The following is a 17,933-nucleotide window of genomic DNA, read 5'->3' on the forward strand; positions in this document are numbered from 1 at the left end:
CCATCCTTAGGACTTCTTTCTTTCTGATTTTTATTACATTCCTGGAACTGTTTCGTTTGTTCATGTTAGAATCGTTTGCGTTTTCATTCACTTTCGCTTCTTGTCATGCATTCTTGTTTCTAGTTCTGTGACTCATTTCCATTTCGCATTTTGATCATTCTAGGACTGTTAGATAAAAACACTCTTTGAATTGGCTTAACTTGTGACTTCTTGATTGCATCTTGAGTGATAGTAAACTTTCCCAACTGGATTGACACCTTAAGTATTACAACGCATAAGGTTAATTGAGACCAACTAGGAGACACAAAAATCCTAGTATCAATTTGGCGCCGTTGCCATTTGGGATTCTTTTTGCTTCATTTCAGATTTCAAGTTTTGCAAGATTAAGTTCTGTTACACAATCATTCTGAATACTGACTTGCTTTGGTTTTCTGCTTGTTTGTTTTGCATCTCAGGTACCTGTTGATTGCAACCTTGCATGCACACCAGATCAAGAGGGCATCAGAATCTCGTTCCTGTTATCGACGAAAACAATCGGTTGCAACACCCACGACAAGCTCGTCAACCCACTGATCATCCCGCACAAGTCACTATGGAACAACAGCATGAACCACATCAGGGACCACGAAACATTGGTGCGGGGGATGCACCGGACACTCATACTTAGCGTGCTGGAATCGTCCCTCCCGCCATGCAGAACAACAACTTCGAGATCAAAAGTGGTCTGATCACCATGATCCAAGGAAACAAGTTTCACGGTTTGCCTATGGAGGATCCACTCGACCACTTGGACGAGTTCGACCGTCTTTGCAGTATTACCAAGATCAACGGCGTGAGTGAGGACGGTTACAAGTTGTGCCTCTTCCCATTCTCCCTGGGAGACAAGGCTCATCAATGGGAGAAAAACCTTCCCAAGGGATCAATCACCACCTGGGATGGCTGCAAGAAGGCATTCTTGGCCAAGTTTTTCTCCAACTCCAGAACAGCATGTCTCAGGAATGAGATTTCCAGCTTCACTCAGAAGAGCTCAGAATCATTCTGTGAAGCCTGGGAGCGTTTCAAGGGTTACAGTGTCCACACCATGGTTTCAGCAACGAGTCACTGTTGAGCACTCTATACCGTGGTGTACTTCCAAAAATCCGCATGCTGCTTGACACTGCTTCTAACAGTAATTTCTTGAACAAAGACGTTGAGGAAGGATGGCAACTGGTTGAGAATCTCGCTCAGTCTGACGGCAACTACAATGAGGATTATGACCGCACAGTTCGCGGAAACGCTGGGTCTAAGGAGAAGTACAAGAGGGACCTTGAGAATGTCAATGACAAGCTTGACCGCCTCTTGCTAAGTCAGCAGCAGACTGTCCATTTCGTATATGAGGATGACCCTTTTCAAGTTCAGGATGGGAAGGGTGAGCAGTCTGAAGCAATCAACTATGTCCAGAATCATGGTGGATACAACAAGGGTTATAACCCCTACAAGACGAACCCCAATTTGTCTTACCGGAGCACCAATGTTGCAAATCCACAAGATCAGGTGTACCCTCTTCAGCAGCAACAACAAGGTCCGCAAAAACCTTTTGTTCCTTACAATCAAGGATTCGTGCCTAGGCAACAGTTCCAGCAAGGTTATCACGCTCCTTCCGGACCACCACCAGGATTTTCACCTCAACAAGTTCAACCTACTCAAACTCCAGATCAAGAAATGAAGCACATGCTGCAACAACTTCTTCAAGGTCAAGCTAGTGGTTCTCTGGATACTGCTAAGAAGTTTGCTGAACTCAGTCAGCGGATGGAATGTTCTTACAATGATCTGAATGTCAAGTTTGAAGCTCTTAACTCCAAGATGAAGTATATGGAAGGCAAGACTGTTTCTACTTCTACCCCAACAACTGGCCAACTACCTGGAAAAGCAGTTCAAAACCCCAAGGACTATGCTACTATGCATGCCATCACCACCCAAGTTGTATATGTATGGCTCACTGAGGACACTGAGAGTTTAGATGGGGAGGAATTTCTTCAATATGAAGTTCAGATAAAGGATCCTGTCGAGGTACTCAAGGATCCAATTAAGTCAGCCAAGCAATCTGATCCTGAAGCTACTAAAGAATCCACTGCTCCCAAGGATAAACCTGTGAGATTCATTCCTCCACCATACAAGCCACCTCTACCATTTCCAGTGAGGTTTAAGAAGCAGCTTACTGAGAAGTATAAAGCTCTGCTCGAAAACCAAGTCAAGGAGATTGAACTTAGGATGCCTTTGCTTGATGCATTTGCACTTGTGCCTCAATATCAAAAGTTTTTAACTGATTTGGTAACAGAAAGGACCAAAGAGAAGGAGGAGATAGCTAAAGGAGCTCAAGCTAAGGTTTTGGAAGATGAGAGGGTAGTGCATGACAAAGGTGGGGTTATTCATGAATGCAAAGCTGTTATTCAGAAGATGATTATCCCAAAGAAGCTAGAGGACCCTGGTTCTTTCACCCTGCCTTGTTCTCTAGGTCCATTGACCTTCAAAAAGTGCCTATGTGACCTTGGTGCTTCAGTAAGCCTCATGCCCCTCTCTGTAGCTCAGAGGCTAGGATTCAATGAATACAAGTCATGCAACCTCCGCTTAATATTGGCTGATAGGTACTAGATTGCCTCATGGTCTACTAGAGAACTTGCCCATCAAAATTGGACAAGCTGAGATTCCTACTGATTTTGTGGTGCTAGGAATGGATGAAGAGCCTAAAGATCCACTAATCCTGGGAAGACTTTTCTTAGCTACAGCTGGAGCAGTCATTGATGTCAAGAAAGGGATGATTGATCTCAATCTGGGTAAAAACTTCAAGATGAAGTTTGACATCAAGGATTCTAAGAAGAAACCAACTATTGATGGGAAGACCTTCGTGATTGAAGAGAAAGATCATAAAGCTGGGTTTGACATCTTTGAGAGTGTGAATGAGGCAGAAACTGAGGTTTTGGTAACCAAAGAGAAAACTCAAAGTGTCATTCGACCATTCTCCAACTCGAGTGCAGTCGTTACCCTCCCTAAGCGTCAAGACCTGCTTCCTAAACCTCACCAACCGCAAGAGTCAAGTCCTCATGCGCTTGACAGTTTGTATGAACTCCAAAATACTCAGATTCTAAGGGATTCAGTGAAAGAGTTAACAGCTATGGTGAAGGAGATGAGTGGGCAGATCAAGAAGCTCCAAGGTACAATGAGAAGTTCTCCTCCAAGGAAATTAAGGAAGAGGTTTAGGATAATGAAGAAGAGGTGTTGCAGAGTTCAACCACCACCGTGCGTTCTCAACCATCGTCGACTCGAGCAAGGTTCAACCGACGGCATGGAATCAGACTCGACCCATCCTGAGAGGTTCATCACTTTGCACTCGTTCGAGCCACGCCTCCGCTGTCACGCTCGAGCCAATCTCACTCTGCACACGCTCCAACTACCACACTCGAGCCACTCAAGCCAACACCCGATCGAGCCCCTCTCTCGAGCCACACACAAAGTCTCCAGCGAGCCAACTCGTCAGAGAACACTCTCTCTGGTTCCCTCCCTAGCACGTCAATCTTCATATGTGTCACGGGAGCGTCCGCCTTCACTCGCTCCTTCACGCCACTCGTCACATGAGTCCAGGGAGAGAAGGAGATGCGGTTCGCGAGGTTCCAGAGCCTCTTCTAGTCACCGATCAGCGCGTTGTTCTGCAGCTCGAGATGAGCATGAGGTTGAGGTTGAGCGCGAGTTGAAGCTCAAGGTGATCATCAGGGCACGCAAGTGGTTGAGCAGCAAGTCGACCAACCAGCTGATGTCACACCCGCGGATCCCAAACAAGGCGAAGGACAGAGTCAGTTTCACGCTCCTCCTTGGGTGAGCACGGACTCCTTCTTCTACTACTGAGGTACTCCGACCTTTCCTTTGTACATACCATTTCATTCCTACATTGTTTCTGTTGTGATTCTTAAATCCTCCTGCAAATGTCTTACATAGGAGACTGTGTAATTTAAGTTTAGGGGAGGGTTTGAGATGATGTATCTAATGTCGTGTTTTGTGATTCTTATTTCAAATTTTTGCATCATATCATGTTTGAGTCTGCATCCATCTATTTGCATAGAAAAACCATAAAAATTTGAAAAAATTTCAAAACTTTCCACAAAAACAGAGTGTTCATAAAGTTTGCAATTGCATATTAGGATTGAGTCTGGGTTTATTCATATAGGGTTGTTGCATTTAGCATAGGGGTTGATGATGATTGTAAATGCATGATATGTCTATATTTTGTCTCTCCTTAGCCTATTTTTATCATGCATTTAGCTAGGATAACTCATTGGTTTGCATCGTTTTCTAGTTCTTTCTATACACTTTGCACGTCTAGGTAGTTCTTGCATCATCCTTGCATATATTGTGCATTTTGGAGTATTTCAGGTATTTAGGAGACGTTGGAAGCCATTCTCGTCCGAGCCATTGTCACCATCTCCGTTTCGTCCGAGCCATTGTCATCATCTCCGTCTCGTCCGAGCCAATGTCACCATCTCCGTTTCGTCTGAGCCATTGTCACCATCCCCGTCTCGTCCGAGCCATTGTCACCATCTCCGTTTCGTCCAAGCCATTGTCACCATCTCCGTCTCGTCCGAGCCATTGTCACCATCTCCGTTTCGTCCGAGCCATTGTCACCATCTCCGTTCCGTCCGAGCCATCCGTTCGAGCCATCGCACTCGAGTGGGATTTAGCTTTCGACGTCTTCATCAAAGTTGTAGGGAATTGAGTTACCTTTCCAACGCCGTTTATTTCAAGTCAATCGGAGGTTTGGTTCAAGAGTTATCATCGTTTTAGTGGATGCGTATACACCACGCTCGAGCCATGCTTTCCCGCCACGCACTCCAACTTGTTTGATCGAGCCATGCTCCTCAGCCTTCCGTCCGAGCCATGCTCCTCAGCCTTCCGTCCGAGCCATGATGACATTGCATTCCATTCGACGCACACGGACTCAATCCCACATGTCGGGAAGAAAGACGTTTGGTTTCACACGCTTCAGGAGATTACCGAACCGACGCTTTACCTTGTCGTTTTAAGTTTTAGGGCTTTCCATGTTGGACTACTATATATAAATTTTGTTAAGTCTTTGCAGAAACATCTTATCTTTTATCTCGTTTTTGTTCCCAGAAGGTTTCTGAACCTAGCCTCCAAAAAATGTTCTTAGACTTGTATTCCGATATCTTTGAGATTATTGAGATTTTGCATTTGATTCTTTCTACAAAGTTGTTCACCTTATTTTTATCTACCTAATAATGCTTGTTTCAATGATTTTTGTTTTTGCATCCTTGACTATGATTTTTGGATCTGAGTAGTGTGTTAGTTCTTGAGGATGGGATAGATTAGATGGAGGATCTTAGGATGTAGAGTGTTTAAGCTTTGATTGTATGATTCTCTTCTGGACTAGAGTTAGAATTACTAGTTTCTCTCTGATCAATTGGAACTAGGTTCGAGACATTTCCGCACCCAAAAGGTGTTTGATGAAATGTCTGACCAACTAGTGCCGGAGACTTACGTTCCTAGCCTAAGAGATTAGTTGTCTAGGATGTTCGTTGACGTGAATGAACTTGTTTCTCATGCCTGCTCGACCACGTTTCTCTAGCGAGAGCTAGGTATGGAAGTGGTTCAGTCTGAGTAGCTTTTGCCAAGAGATTGGATTAGCTAAGTTGTGATGTTCATTGTTTAGGGATACTTTGCTTGTGGTATGTTAAACACTCCTTAGACTAGGATACTCCACCGACATCAATTACCCCATCCTTAGGACTTCTTTCTTTCTGATTTTTATTACATTCCTGGAACTGTTTCGTTTGTTCATGTTAGAATCGTTTGCATTTTCATTCACTTTCGCTTCTTGTCATGCATTCTTGTTTCTAGTTCTGTGACTCATTTCCGTTTCGCATTTTGATCATTCTAGGACAGTTAAATAAAAACACTCTTTGAATTGGCTTAACTTGTGACTTCTTGATTGCATCTTGAGTGATAGTAAACTTTCCCAACTGGATTGACACCTTAAGTATTACAACGCATAAGGTTAATTGAACCTACTAGGAGACACAAAAAATCCTAGTATCAGGTAACATTCGACATGTTAACATGGTGAAGTTGAGTTGCAGAAGCCGTGTTGATGATAGCAGAAGTATTCTCAGCCATGGTAAGAAGAAATCTTGAAGAACAAGAAGAGGAAGAGAAGCGGCGAGAGCAAACACGAGAGGAGAGAAAAAAAAATTTAGGTCAAGACTTTACTGCTCTGATATCATGTAAGGAAAGGCATGATTTCATTGACAGAGATTATTACAGTATATATAGTCATTTACATAAGGGTTTTGTACAATCATAATTACACATATATCCTCTGTTTTACTTCTCTTCTCTATAGTATTATGCTATTATTCCAAAATCTTAATTATGTCAAACTAATCAGAATAATTTTTTTTTAGTTGAATATAAAATTATATTCAACCAAAAACCTTGCCTACAGTGAATGCTTCGGTTTATGTGAAAGTATTTGAAAAATGACATTGAGATTTGAAAGCATAGTGGAGATTTAGAGAAGTAGCCAAGATCTTGTTTACGGAGTTTCTCGAGTGGAAAACCACAGCTTTACTTTAAGCCGTCATCGTAGCGATGGTCACCATGTCTCTGATTGAGTTGATGCGGTTTCAAACACTCTTGACAATGAATTTAATAAGTCGAGTTAGCGGATATCGTAGTGATCAGTTGTTCACCGTGTCTTATATATATGTTATTCCTCTCCATAGATGATATAAAGTGAAAACAGATACCTAAACATAAAGAGACGGAGTCGTGGGATTGATTTGGTTATTACCATTTACCAACATACCCTGCAGGGACATGTAGATTATAAAATTGTAAATGCGGAAAAATGTATCTCTTGCATTCTTGGTTTCTCGATCGTGGACCCTCTTCTGTTGCAGTTTAAATATGCTTTGCTTCTAACAAATCTTATAACCACCTCTAAACTCTTTTGCCTCTCTCCACGTTGTGAATCCTTTCTTTTAAGGTTAGAACTTCTTCGCCAGGAAAACTCTTTGGCCTGTCACATAGATGCTTCTACGAAGTTTTGTCGGATTTTGGTTGGAGATTATATGCTTTTAATTTGAGACTGGGGTTGACGTTGACCGATGGATGGCTCTGATGTTAATTTTCTCAATACTTAGGAGGTCACTTTTAGCTGGTGTTTTGTTGTTGTCACAGGTTGGCCTATTTGTGTCATATGTTATAGTGCGCGCCATATATACATGTGATAGGTTTTCTATGCATATTATCAGTACTAGGTACCAACCCGCACTATGTGCGGGATAAATCATTTAAATAATATATCATGAATAATATTATTATTTGAAAATTAAGATTTGTTTGGGTAAAACATAATATGTAAGTAAAAAAAAATTCGTTTATTCAAGTTTGTATTTATTTTGTGTAAAAATATGTTTTACTCGTGAAATATTTGAACGTAAAAAAGTATTTTAACGTTGTGGAGAAAAGTTTTGATGTCTTTTTGTGTTTCTAAAATCAAATTTACATCATTTATGTTCCACATCACTATGCCATTAAATAGATAAGACAATATTTTTTAGACTAATCAATTTAATTTAAACTAATCCTAAGTTCAAAAATGCAATGAGAAAAATGTATAAAAAATGGTAAATAATCAAAAAGTATAGCCCTGGTGAAAAATTATATGATAAATGATTGTCTAGGATTTTCAAAAAATTCAATAACATGGATACTATGTTAAGATCGCTGAGTCACATATATTTAAATAGTCATTAGATTTTTTAAATAGGAGATAAAGTTTTTGTTTTTCAAAAATTTAAATTGGTGAATAAATTTAAAATTGTTTACGAAATGTGATTTATCTTTAAGATTATATCGTGATAGTTAATTTTTAGTATAACTGAATAGTCATCGGATTTTTTGAACCAGACAATAAGTTTTGCGTTTCAAAAAGTTAAATAGGTAAATAAGTTTAAATTGTTTGTGGAATGTTATTTACTTTTATGATTATTGTGATAATTCATTCAATTAAATTTTTTAAATATAGTTGAATAGTCATCAGACTTTTTTAAATAGGAGAATAAGTTTAGCATTTCAAAAATTAAATAAATGGTTTATAATTTTTTGTGAAATGTAATTTACTTCAATTAAATAGGTTATGAAAATAATAATTAAATTTATTTTCAGATTTAATAGTTGATTAAATCTTTCATTTTTAAAAGCTAATACAAAAAAAACATTGGCTCATAATATTTCAATAGCATATTTATGTAAATAATAATGAGAAATAAGGGTATTTATTAAAACATGTACAAAAGCTCTGTGAGCGCGACACCTCAGTTTTTTTGTGAGAGTGCTTCTCTATTAATATATAGAGGATTGTTATTGATAATGAATTGTTGATTTCAAAAAAATATTATAACACTTTAGAAAATTGTTATTAAAAAAGAATACATATATCGTTGCTTTCCTGTTTTCAACCTCCTGTTTGGTTATCACAAACTTTATGTAACGATTACAATCTTTCATTAATATAAATCTCTTTTGACGAAAAAAAAAAAATATATATATATATATATATCGTTGATTTTCTAAATTCTAATATGTTTTTGGTCGATTTTTAATATGTTTTCTTAAGATGTCTGGAAAAAAAGATTAATGAGAAACAAAAAAAAAATATCCTACTATATTAATTGGGAAGTAAAAATATGAACCTAACCTTAAATGTGTAAAAAATTACATTCAATTGCCATTAGAAAAACTTAATTAAGATTAATAAATTAATTAAACAAATATAATTAATTAAAAAACAAAAATCGGGGATACATTAAATAAAATAAATTGTAGAAAAGTAAAAAAAAAATATTAGAATCAAAACTAATCCGTATTAAAAAAATTAACAGCTAAGATTTTTAATCATAAACTATTATAAATAACATTATAATAAAATAAATTATTACAAATTTTTCTTAAAAAAATGTTCAGCCCGCGGTTCTCCGCGGGTTATTACCTAGTATATTTACAAACAAGAAAAGATATTTAAAAGTGAAAAGTATTATAAATGAATTTTATCCTACTATATTAATTGGGAAGTACAAATATGAAACTACATTCAATTGCCAATAGAAAAACTTAATTAAGATTAATAAATTAATTAAATAAATATAATTAATTAAAAACGAAAATCAGGGATACATTAAATAAAATAAATTGTAGAAAAGTAAAAAAAAAAACTATTAGAGTCAAAACTAATCCGTATATAAAAAATTTATAGCTAAGATTTTTAATCATAAACTATTATAAATAACATTATAATAAAATAAATTATTACAAATTTTTCTTAAAAAATGTTCAGCCTGCGGTTCTCCGCGGGTTAGTACCTAGTAACTAAATTATCTATACTTTCACACAAGATTATCTGTTATCTCGTTCAAGTATAATGACAGAATAAGATCTCGATTTAAAAGATAAAAAAATGTAAGACAAATTTAAATATAAATATATATATATATATAGATATATGTATGAATGTATATTTGTCCTTATAAATAATTTGGTAAATGTAATTTAAAATGCTTTCAAAGTATATATAACTTATACTCTCGAAATTTAATTTACCTTTCAAAATATATATACATTCAATCATTTTTCTGAACATGGATGAGAAACAATTTGAGAGGGTCCTCATCACACATTTATATCAATTAACCTCAATCCAAGAACACCCTCTAAATGGATATGTTAATTTTATGCAATATGTGAGATATCTCCATTTTTGTTCATATATATAGCCTCTCTAGTTATGATAACTTGTTTGACGCATCCATATATATCCTAAAGAGAGTTACAATACACTACACATGATCATATTACTTCTCTTTCTTAAACCCCTTCCAAACTCACTAAAAACCAAGAATTACTCTTTGACCATATTATATTTGTAACTATTTGTAATCTATGTAAAATACTTCCAACTCACACTCCTAGGATACTTTTTATATCATTGCCATATTTTAATTTTGACCTTTTTAATATAATAATATCTCACATATCAAATTTTACTTTACCATAATAAAACATAGACAAATTAAGTAAAAGACAAACGCCGCCAGGGTGGAGCCACGTATAAATTAAAAAAATTAAAAATAAACACCCAAAGACAACTCACGAAACAAAACCCGAACCCGGATCCGAAACAGAAGACAACTCACAAAAAAACCCGAACCCGGATCCAAAGGCTTTGGTTGTCACAGCTGGAAACAGCCTGTCACCAACGGAGAGTCTCTCTCCTCTTTTCCCTTCTTCTCTCTCTAATCTTTTTTTTTCTCCTCTCCTTCTCCTTCCTTCTCCTCTCCTTCTCCTTCTCTGTTTTATTTTTGCTTCGTTTCCTAATCTCTTCCTCCGATTCTTAGGTTTTTTTTTTAACCCGTCTCTCCGCTCAGATCTTCCCCGTTTCAAAACTCTTTTGGATCCAGATTCTCCTCCTTGTAAGCCTCTCTCTTTTTCCCCAGTTTCTTTCATAAATTTGGTTCCTTTTTTTTTTTTTCTGATGGGTCTTGTTGTTTCCTTTGTTTAGATCTAAAAGTTTTGATTTTTTTGTGTTTGCATTATTGGGTATTTGATTGTTTTGACTTTGTTTGTTCTGTGTTTGAAGTTTTGTGTATATAATCTCTTAAAAGGTTATGACTTGGCTTTTGTATTTGTCAATTTTTGAGATCGGTTTGTTTGGGAATCGTCTTAATCTTGAAGGTTGCTTAGAAAGGTTATGACTTTTTTTTAATTACCCGTGATGATAGAATGTATAATTTAATCTTTGAAGATGTTGTTGTCTTGTATTCAGATCTAGGGTAAGATGTTTTGTTAGGTCTTTGCTTCAATTTTTGGTAAAGGTTTTGATCCTTTTTTGGTTTTGTTTCAGTTTATGTAGGTAACACGCATATCAAGTGTTAAGGGTCAAGATCACAAAAAGTTATATCGGGTGATCTGGGCTGCTTCGTTTGTAATCTAAAAAAAGCTAATTGGTGGACTTTGATAGCTTCGTATGGTTGTGAGTTGAAAAGGTTCTAACTTTTTTATATTCATCGATGAGTAACTAATCTGGAAAATATTGTTGGGAGAGAAAGGCACATTTTTACTGCTGCTGCTAGAGGACTTTTCTGCATCCATGCTGGTAGAGAGCATGCGTGGATACTGTGTTTTGGGTGATGCCCCTGACAAAATTAGTTCCCGATGCATTCGGCGTGGTGACGATATGTCTAGTCGCTCTGCTAGTTCTTTTGGGTCTCCTTTGCATCGCTTACTCCTTCTACTTCCAGTCTCACGTTCGTAAGCAAGGCTATATTCAACTTGGTTACTTCAGTGGTCCCTGGATTATCCGAATCACATTCATTCTCTTTGCTATCTGGTGGGCTGTTGGTGAGATTTTTCGTTTGAGTTTGTTGAGGCGTCACAGAAGGCTGTTGAGCGGGTTGGATCTGAGATGGCAAGAAAACGTCTGCAAGTGGTACATCGTCTCCAATCTAGGATTTGCGGAGCCTTGCCTCTTTCTTACTCTCATGTTTCTTCTGCGTGCTCCCTTGAAGATGGAATCAGGGGCTCTGAGCGGGAAATGGAACAGGAATACAGCGGGTTATATTATTCTTTATTGTCTCCCGATGCTTGCTCTTCAACTTGCGGTTGTGTTATCCGAGTCCCGCCTAAATGGTGGTAGCGGCTCTTATCTAACGCTGCCACATGACTTCACAAGAACGTATTCCCGAGTTTATATTGATCATGATGAGGTCGCCTTATGCACATATCCTCTACTGAGTACCATCATTCTTGGTGTGTTTGCAGCCGTCCTAACAGCTTACTTGTTCTGGCTTGGAAGGCAGATTCTGAAACTTGTCATTAATAAGCGTTTACAGAAGAGAGTATACACTTTGATATTCTCGGTCTCCAGTTTCCTGCCTTTAAGGATTGTTATGCTCTGTTTGTCGGTTCTCACAGCAGCAGACAAGATTATATTCGAAGCCCTTTCTTTCTTGGCCTTCCTCTCCCTCTTCTGCTTCTCTGTGGTATCCATTTGCTTGCTTGTCTACTTCCCGGTTTCAGATTCCATGGCCCTGAGAGGTCTAAGGGACACGGATGAAGAGGATACAGCTGTGACCGAAGAACGCAGTGGTGCTCTGTTACTTGCACCAAATAATTCGCAAACCGATGAGGGCTTGAGCTTAAGAGGTCGGAGAGACTCGGGATCATCTACACAGGAGAGGTATGTGGAACTCAGCCTATTTCTTGAAGGTGAGAACTAAAAAGCGCCAAAGGCTGTTTCTATTTGGCTTTTGGCAATGTACAGCTTCCTGGTGAAACAAGCTGAGAGAGAGAGAGAGGGGGATAAAGACTTAAGTATGAGAATATGTTTGCGCAAAAAAGGCATAATTTCAGTTTTGTGGCAAAGACACTTTGACTGTAAAGGAGGGTTTAAGGGGGGTTTACTCTTTGTGAGGGTTTGTTGTTTGAAATGTTTTCTGCTTGATGGATCATATTTTTGTACCTTTATTATGTGATCAATTTTGATTTAGAAAAAAAAAACACACAAAGCAAAACTAATCAGCCTTTTACCCTCTTCTCTTCGTTCTCATGAACAAACCTCTTCTATAACTTATGATGACACCTATGATGTCCAAACTTTGGGAATAAAAAGTTTTGAAAGTATCTCTTATGATGGTATCGAGAGATCATTAGGCACCTATGATGTCCGAGCATATAACTTCGTTCTCATGACGGTTTTTTATAAGGTTTTAACAATCTTCTCATCTATATCTTTTTAACTTTGTCTCTGAAGAGCCACACGTTGGTAGTGGTAGCTTGAAATCAAGTTCCAATGGTGATCAAGTAAAATAAGTAACCCAAATATTGAACAAATTGACTACTCCAGATCACTTCCACCTAATAACCATTACCATCAGTGCACTAACATCACTTGGTTTAGTAACAGCAAATTAAATGTGTTCTCATCAGAAGACAAAAAGGGAACGATCTCTCTAACCTCCACAATCCACATTACTCGAAGAATTCTGGAACTTACAAGTTTTCTCATATTACACAGCCTACTCTACCTAAAGGATAACAACAACACAAGCAAGAGCATCCAATCCATTGAGCCACATCATCGTTTACTTCTCTTGATGCCTGCCAATTCTTTTCACCTGAAATACAAGATCAACCATTCTGTTTGAATCCAAACTCAATTTAGGACCCCTTATGAAGAATCCATACAATTCCCTTAAAGAAAAAGAATAACACAACAAGCAAAGACATGACCCATCACTTATTCTTTATGTATGTGTTAGGTCTTAACTTCCTACCTTGAATATACCGGGCTATTATGCACATGTCTCTAATCATTCTACCTACACTGAAAAATCTACACCTATGTTTATTACTACCATCCATAATAAAAGACAAAAACAGAAAATACTATGCATTCAGAGATACAACACACCAGCTTTCAAAAACCAGTAGGCTTTCTTGTATAGTTTTTAGCATTCAGAAAAGAACAAAGGAAGCAGATTTACCTGAACCATGCCTGAAGGGACTACATCTAGGCTGGAAGACATGGTGCTGCATCCTCCTCGCCTAAAGACACAACATAAGGCTTAACTTTGAATGTCTCAGTTATCGTATAGCTGAGCTCGTAATTCACCGCTTTCGTCCCAAAAATACTAAACCTTCCTGCGCTGTTGTAAGCAACCTTTGCATCAGCACCCTTCCTATAAACTACTCTAGCCCGGTTATTTTCCTTGTCAACTTCAGTTTGCGACTCCCTTATTGGTCCAAAATGCCTAAACATTTTACTCAGGCTCTTCTCAGGAGGTATAGTATCCGCTTCAGAAAACTTCATTACAAGTTCAGCTGGTGCATTCTCATCAAAGTTTGCCGGTTTGTCTGAGACTGAAAGAGGAATATGGATCTGAGTCTGTCGTCTTTTGTATGGTCGACGAGTTCTTTGAACCTGAGCAGGTTTCAACTCAACTGGCACAACTTGATAATTTCCTTTCTCGGTCGGTGGTGTTTGCTCTTCACCACCATTATGGATCACTCTGTCAGTCCAGTATGTGTCGCCCATTTCCTCAAACTCGAATGCTTCAGTTCCTGCTACATCAGAATTGGATGGTCTACCTCTTTTTTTTCCCACCTTTTCTGGGGGATCTTGCTGCAAAGCCGAGGAGTTTCGGAAATCTAAGAAAAAGCCAGCAGCAATTTCAGATACAACGTTCTCTTTGTCAGGGTCTGTTGCTGCACAGTGAAGCTGGGACACAAAACTCTCAACAGAGAGAGTTTCATCATCACAGTTACTACCACCCTTCAAAACTAAAGAAGATCCTGTCATCTGACTAGCAGCTCTGGCTATGCATGCACCAATCTTAAAGGAGGGCCTTTCTGCAAAAGACACCTTTGCCAAGGAGACAGTCTTCGTGCCTTCTCCTGGTGAATCCTCACTCAGGACATCAGCCTTTCGTTTCACACCATTGGTCTTAACATCAGAACCAGCTTCATCATCAGCAAAATCAGAATTACTGGGATCTTCTTCCATCCCTGTATCTTCCTTTCGGTTTGGATCAATACTTTGGGATTCATGAGTTATGATGTCCTCTTCCTCTCTCACTGTATCTTGTTGATCTGTCGTTTTCGTATCCAAGCATTCATGATCTTTACTTTCTCCAGATCCCAAAATTGCATCAGAGGCCTCTTTTGAACAATCTGTAGCAGCAGCTGGAGATTGTGCTCCAGAAGCAACAGGTGCTTCACTCGATCCATTTTCAATAGCAACCGTGGCAGCTTTCTTATCCTCTTTGAAAGATACATTCCTGGTGTCAGTTTTAAGGTCTTGTATATTCCCTGACCAAGATGATACACCACTGAAATCAATAAAGTTGGTAATATCAGAAGTTGGATCAAAAAGAGCATTATGATCCAACGGTTCAACTTCACCTGGAGCAGCATCATCAGAGGGACTGTTTGGGTTTGCTAAATCAGTAGATACGATTGTTTCGGTGGCCATATCAGCATTATCTTTCGGTTCGTCAATTGCCATTTCAGTTACCACAACAGCTTCAGCAACTGGAGGAATATCCAAAGCTTCACCTACTTTAACATCATCTTCAACCTGTTCCTCTGCCGCATAATCAATCTCCATGGCTTCTCCTTTTTCTTCTTCATTGGTTATTAATCCTTCATTATTAACTTCAGCAGCAGAACCAACTTCCAAAACAGTATCTTTAGTCTCTGATCCCACATTCTCTTCATTTTCTTGTTTGCTATCAACACCCTCTTTGATATTGTTTGTGGATTGCTTCTCTTGGGCAGACTTCTTTTCAGCAACAGAAAGCATCTCGGCAGCATCTACTGAAGTTAGCTGGGACTTTTCAGTAGTGTGCACATCACCATTATCCTCAACTTCAAACCTTGCATTGTCATCAGCAGTTACCTCATTCACACCAGAGATTACACTTTCCCCTTCTCCTGCACTCTTAATTTGAGACTTAGCAGCCGTCTCACCATTCATCTCCACCTCAGCATCTCCATCAATAGCAGCATCAGTCAGTGCAACATCGTCACCAACGCTATCTTTAGTCTCCTCAACATCATCATCATCATCATCATCATCAGCTTTCACATCAGAAACCAAATTATCTACATCTGAATCCGAAACCTGTACCGTGTTGTTTGTATCCTCACCATCATCTAGGGTTTCAGTTTTAGAAGATAAACCTAATCCCTTACCAGCTTCTTCTTCCTCCTCCATGGAATCACCAACAAACTCACTCTCCTCTCTCTGTTTCTCCATTGAAACTATCTGGGCTGCAGCTCAAAGATGGATCTTTTTAAACAAACAAATTGCGAAACTTGGGGGGGAATGGGTATTCACAATTAGGATGAAAAGTTGCAGATTTCGACGGAATTAACAACGAGGAAGCTCAAGTTTTTCTGGAATTGACCTCTTTTAAGATGTTGCGAGGATCAGAGAGTGGTAAAGAAACACAAAAGGGAAGAGCTTTGTGGTGAGAAGAAGAAGAGAGAGAAACCTTCGATCCGATTTACTCGAACCAGCTTAATTTTATTTTTTTGGAAATAACCACTCACTTTTTATCATGTTTCGTTTTTAAGATCAAACCTTTCAAAGCGTGCTGAAATAACCTTTTCAATTTTGCTGTGATTTTGTGCACTTTGAGTTAAAAAAAAAAAACTGAAAAAGAGGTCTAACTGCTAAAGTGCTAATAATAGACTTATATGTCTATGCATCCCACCATTCATCTTAGCTCGAATCTTCTGAAGGAGAGAATCACAATCAGAGATTAAAAAGAATGGAAAATCTGCAGCTTTCTAAAGATGATTTGTTGGGAATGCAGAAACATCTTGAAGAAAGTCCCACGTACGGTTCGGAAGCCGAGCCCCACCCATGTTGTAGTAAGGTAGGGCGGTTCGCTTGAGTTGCTCAACCGCCCCTCTCTTTTCAGTCGAAAGATCTAAAAAATTCACTAATTCACAATTTTGAATTATAAATGAAAAAAAGGATTTTCTTTATAAAAGCTTTCTAGAGCATAAGGGAAAACCCAAGTAACAAAATGACAAAGGATTTAAGGCCAATGAGTACCAGAGCAAAAAATGATGTTTTGTCAATATTAATAGTTAGCCCTGACATTTTCTCGAATTGTGAAAGTACCGTGTAAACCTCTGCGACTGACTTGTTTGTTTATTCCACAAATATTAAAAGATCATCAGCAAATGAGAGATGAGTAAGGAGTAAATCTTCACAACTGTAGTGATAATCAAAAATTATATTTCATTTGTTGCTGTCTTGTTCAACATCAAAGATAACACATTCATAGCTAGAACAAATAAAATTGGAGACAACGGATCTTATGGTCTTATTTATGTAAAACCTGAGCGGCCTTTAAAATAATCTGAAGTTGTTCCATTTAGAATAACAATGACTAAGGTGAGATCACTTATTTTATTTGTTATATATATATATATATATATATATTTAAATTTCTGGACTAATTGATGTTTAACCACAAGACTGTTTCTAGTATTTCTTGAACAATGTTCTAATTTTTTTCAGGTTATCGTGTTTGTTAGTGGCGTTAATACTTCAATAGAGAGAAAAAAATGAACTATCCTTCCCTAATACTGTATGTTTTGCACATTAATTTATTTCATTAAAGCTTTGTATGTATGTCTTTTCTAATCTTCATAGCTAAATATACTTGAACCAAGTTTTCTATTTTCTTCAGATTTGTTGTGTTTAGTGGCGTTGATACTACTGCAACATAGAAAAAATGAACTATCATGATTTAATAGGACATGGTATATCTTTTCTCTTTTACATTTTAAAATCATTATTATAAATATTTTATTAGACAATGCATATGAGTCACTCCATTATTTTCAAAATGTCAATGTATAAATCTAGTTTTTTATTAACATGTATTTTCAATATGTTTCGTCAAGGATGGTTGTTAAACCACTATTACAAATTTCTTTTTTTCTTCTGAATGAGTTATGAATGAAGAACACTATCTAAAATTAGAAGAAAGTAAAGTTGATTAAAATTGTTATTGAATTAAGAGTGCAAAGAATAGAAGAAAACAATTCATCAGATATTAAACTAAGACTTATAAAAGTAGCAGATCATTCAGTTTTTTATAAAATGCTTTGTAGGAATACTCAAAAGAGAATGGTTAGTATGCTAACCTCTATTTGGACAGCTTACTGAACTGAAGTTCTTGCTGTAAAACTGAGGCAGTAATATATTAGTATATATTTGATTGATATTACTATTACCTCTCAAACTTGAAATACATATAATGATGTTAAGACACGAGAGACTATGTTAAGCAACTATGCCCATGAGC

At 37.7% G+C, this 17,933-nt stretch overlaps 2 protein-coding genes and 1 pseudogene across 5 annotated transcripts; 1 reads left to right on the forward strand and 2 right to left on the reverse strand.

Moving 5' to 3' along the window:
• Positions 1-988: 988 nt before the first annotated feature.
• Positions 989-1,088, reverse strand: LOC147944278 (small nucleolar RNA R71; annotated as a pseudogene).
• A 9,098-nt stretch (positions 1,089-10,186) lies between these two features.
• Positions 10,187-12,509, forward strand: LOC104787455 (uncharacterized). Its single transcript, XM_087450693.1, has 2 exons — positions 10,187-10,517; positions 10,949-12,509. Exon 2 carries the CDS (start codon positions 11,235-11,237, stop codon positions 12,321-12,323), a length of 1,089 nt encoding a protein of 362 aa, XP_087306819.1. The 5' UTR covers positions 10,187-10,517; positions 10,949-11,234; the 3' UTR covers positions 12,324-12,509.
• A 418-nt stretch (positions 12,510-12,927) lies between these two features.
• Positions 12,928-16,343, reverse strand: LOC104787453 (uncharacterized). Of its 4 annotated transcripts, XM_087450691.1 has the most exons (4): positions 16,014-16,303; positions 15,007-15,876; positions 13,590-14,913; positions 12,928-13,220 (listed from the first exon to the last, which is right to left on the reverse strand). In XM_087450691.1, the coding sequence occupies exons 2-3, from the start codon at positions 15,860-15,862 to the stop codon at positions 13,616-13,618; spliced, it is 2,154 nt and encodes a 717-aa protein (XP_087306817.1). In that variant the 5' UTR covers positions 15,863-15,876; positions 16,014-16,303; the 3' UTR covers positions 12,928-13,220; positions 13,590-13,615. The 4 variants fall into 4 exon arrangements, with proteins under 4 accessions (XP_087306817.1, XP_087306816.1, XP_010511344.2 ...); XM_087450690.1 differs by having other exon boundaries at positions 13,590-15,876; positions 16,014-16,343; XM_010513042.3 differs by having other exon boundaries at positions 15,007-16,276.
• Positions 16,344-17,933: the final 1,590 nt, after the last annotated feature.

Source organism: Camelina sativa, chromosome 5 (assembly GCF_030686135.1).
Source record: "Camelina sativa cultivar CO46 ecotype springtype chromosome 5, ASM3068613v1".
Taxonomy (NCBI): Eukaryota; Viridiplantae; Streptophyta; class Magnoliopsida; order Brassicales; family Brassicaceae; genus Camelina; species Camelina sativa.

Bases quoted from the DNA above. Each gene is read 5' to 3' on its own strand.
- LOC104787455 (XM_087450693.1), top strand. From the start codon at position 11,235: ATGCCCCTGACAAAATTAGTTCCCGATGCATTCGGCGTGGTGACGATA.
- LOC104787453 (XM_087450690.1), bottom strand. From the start codon at position 15,862: ATGGAGAAACAGAGAGAGGAGAGTGAGTTTGTTGGTGATTCCATGGAG.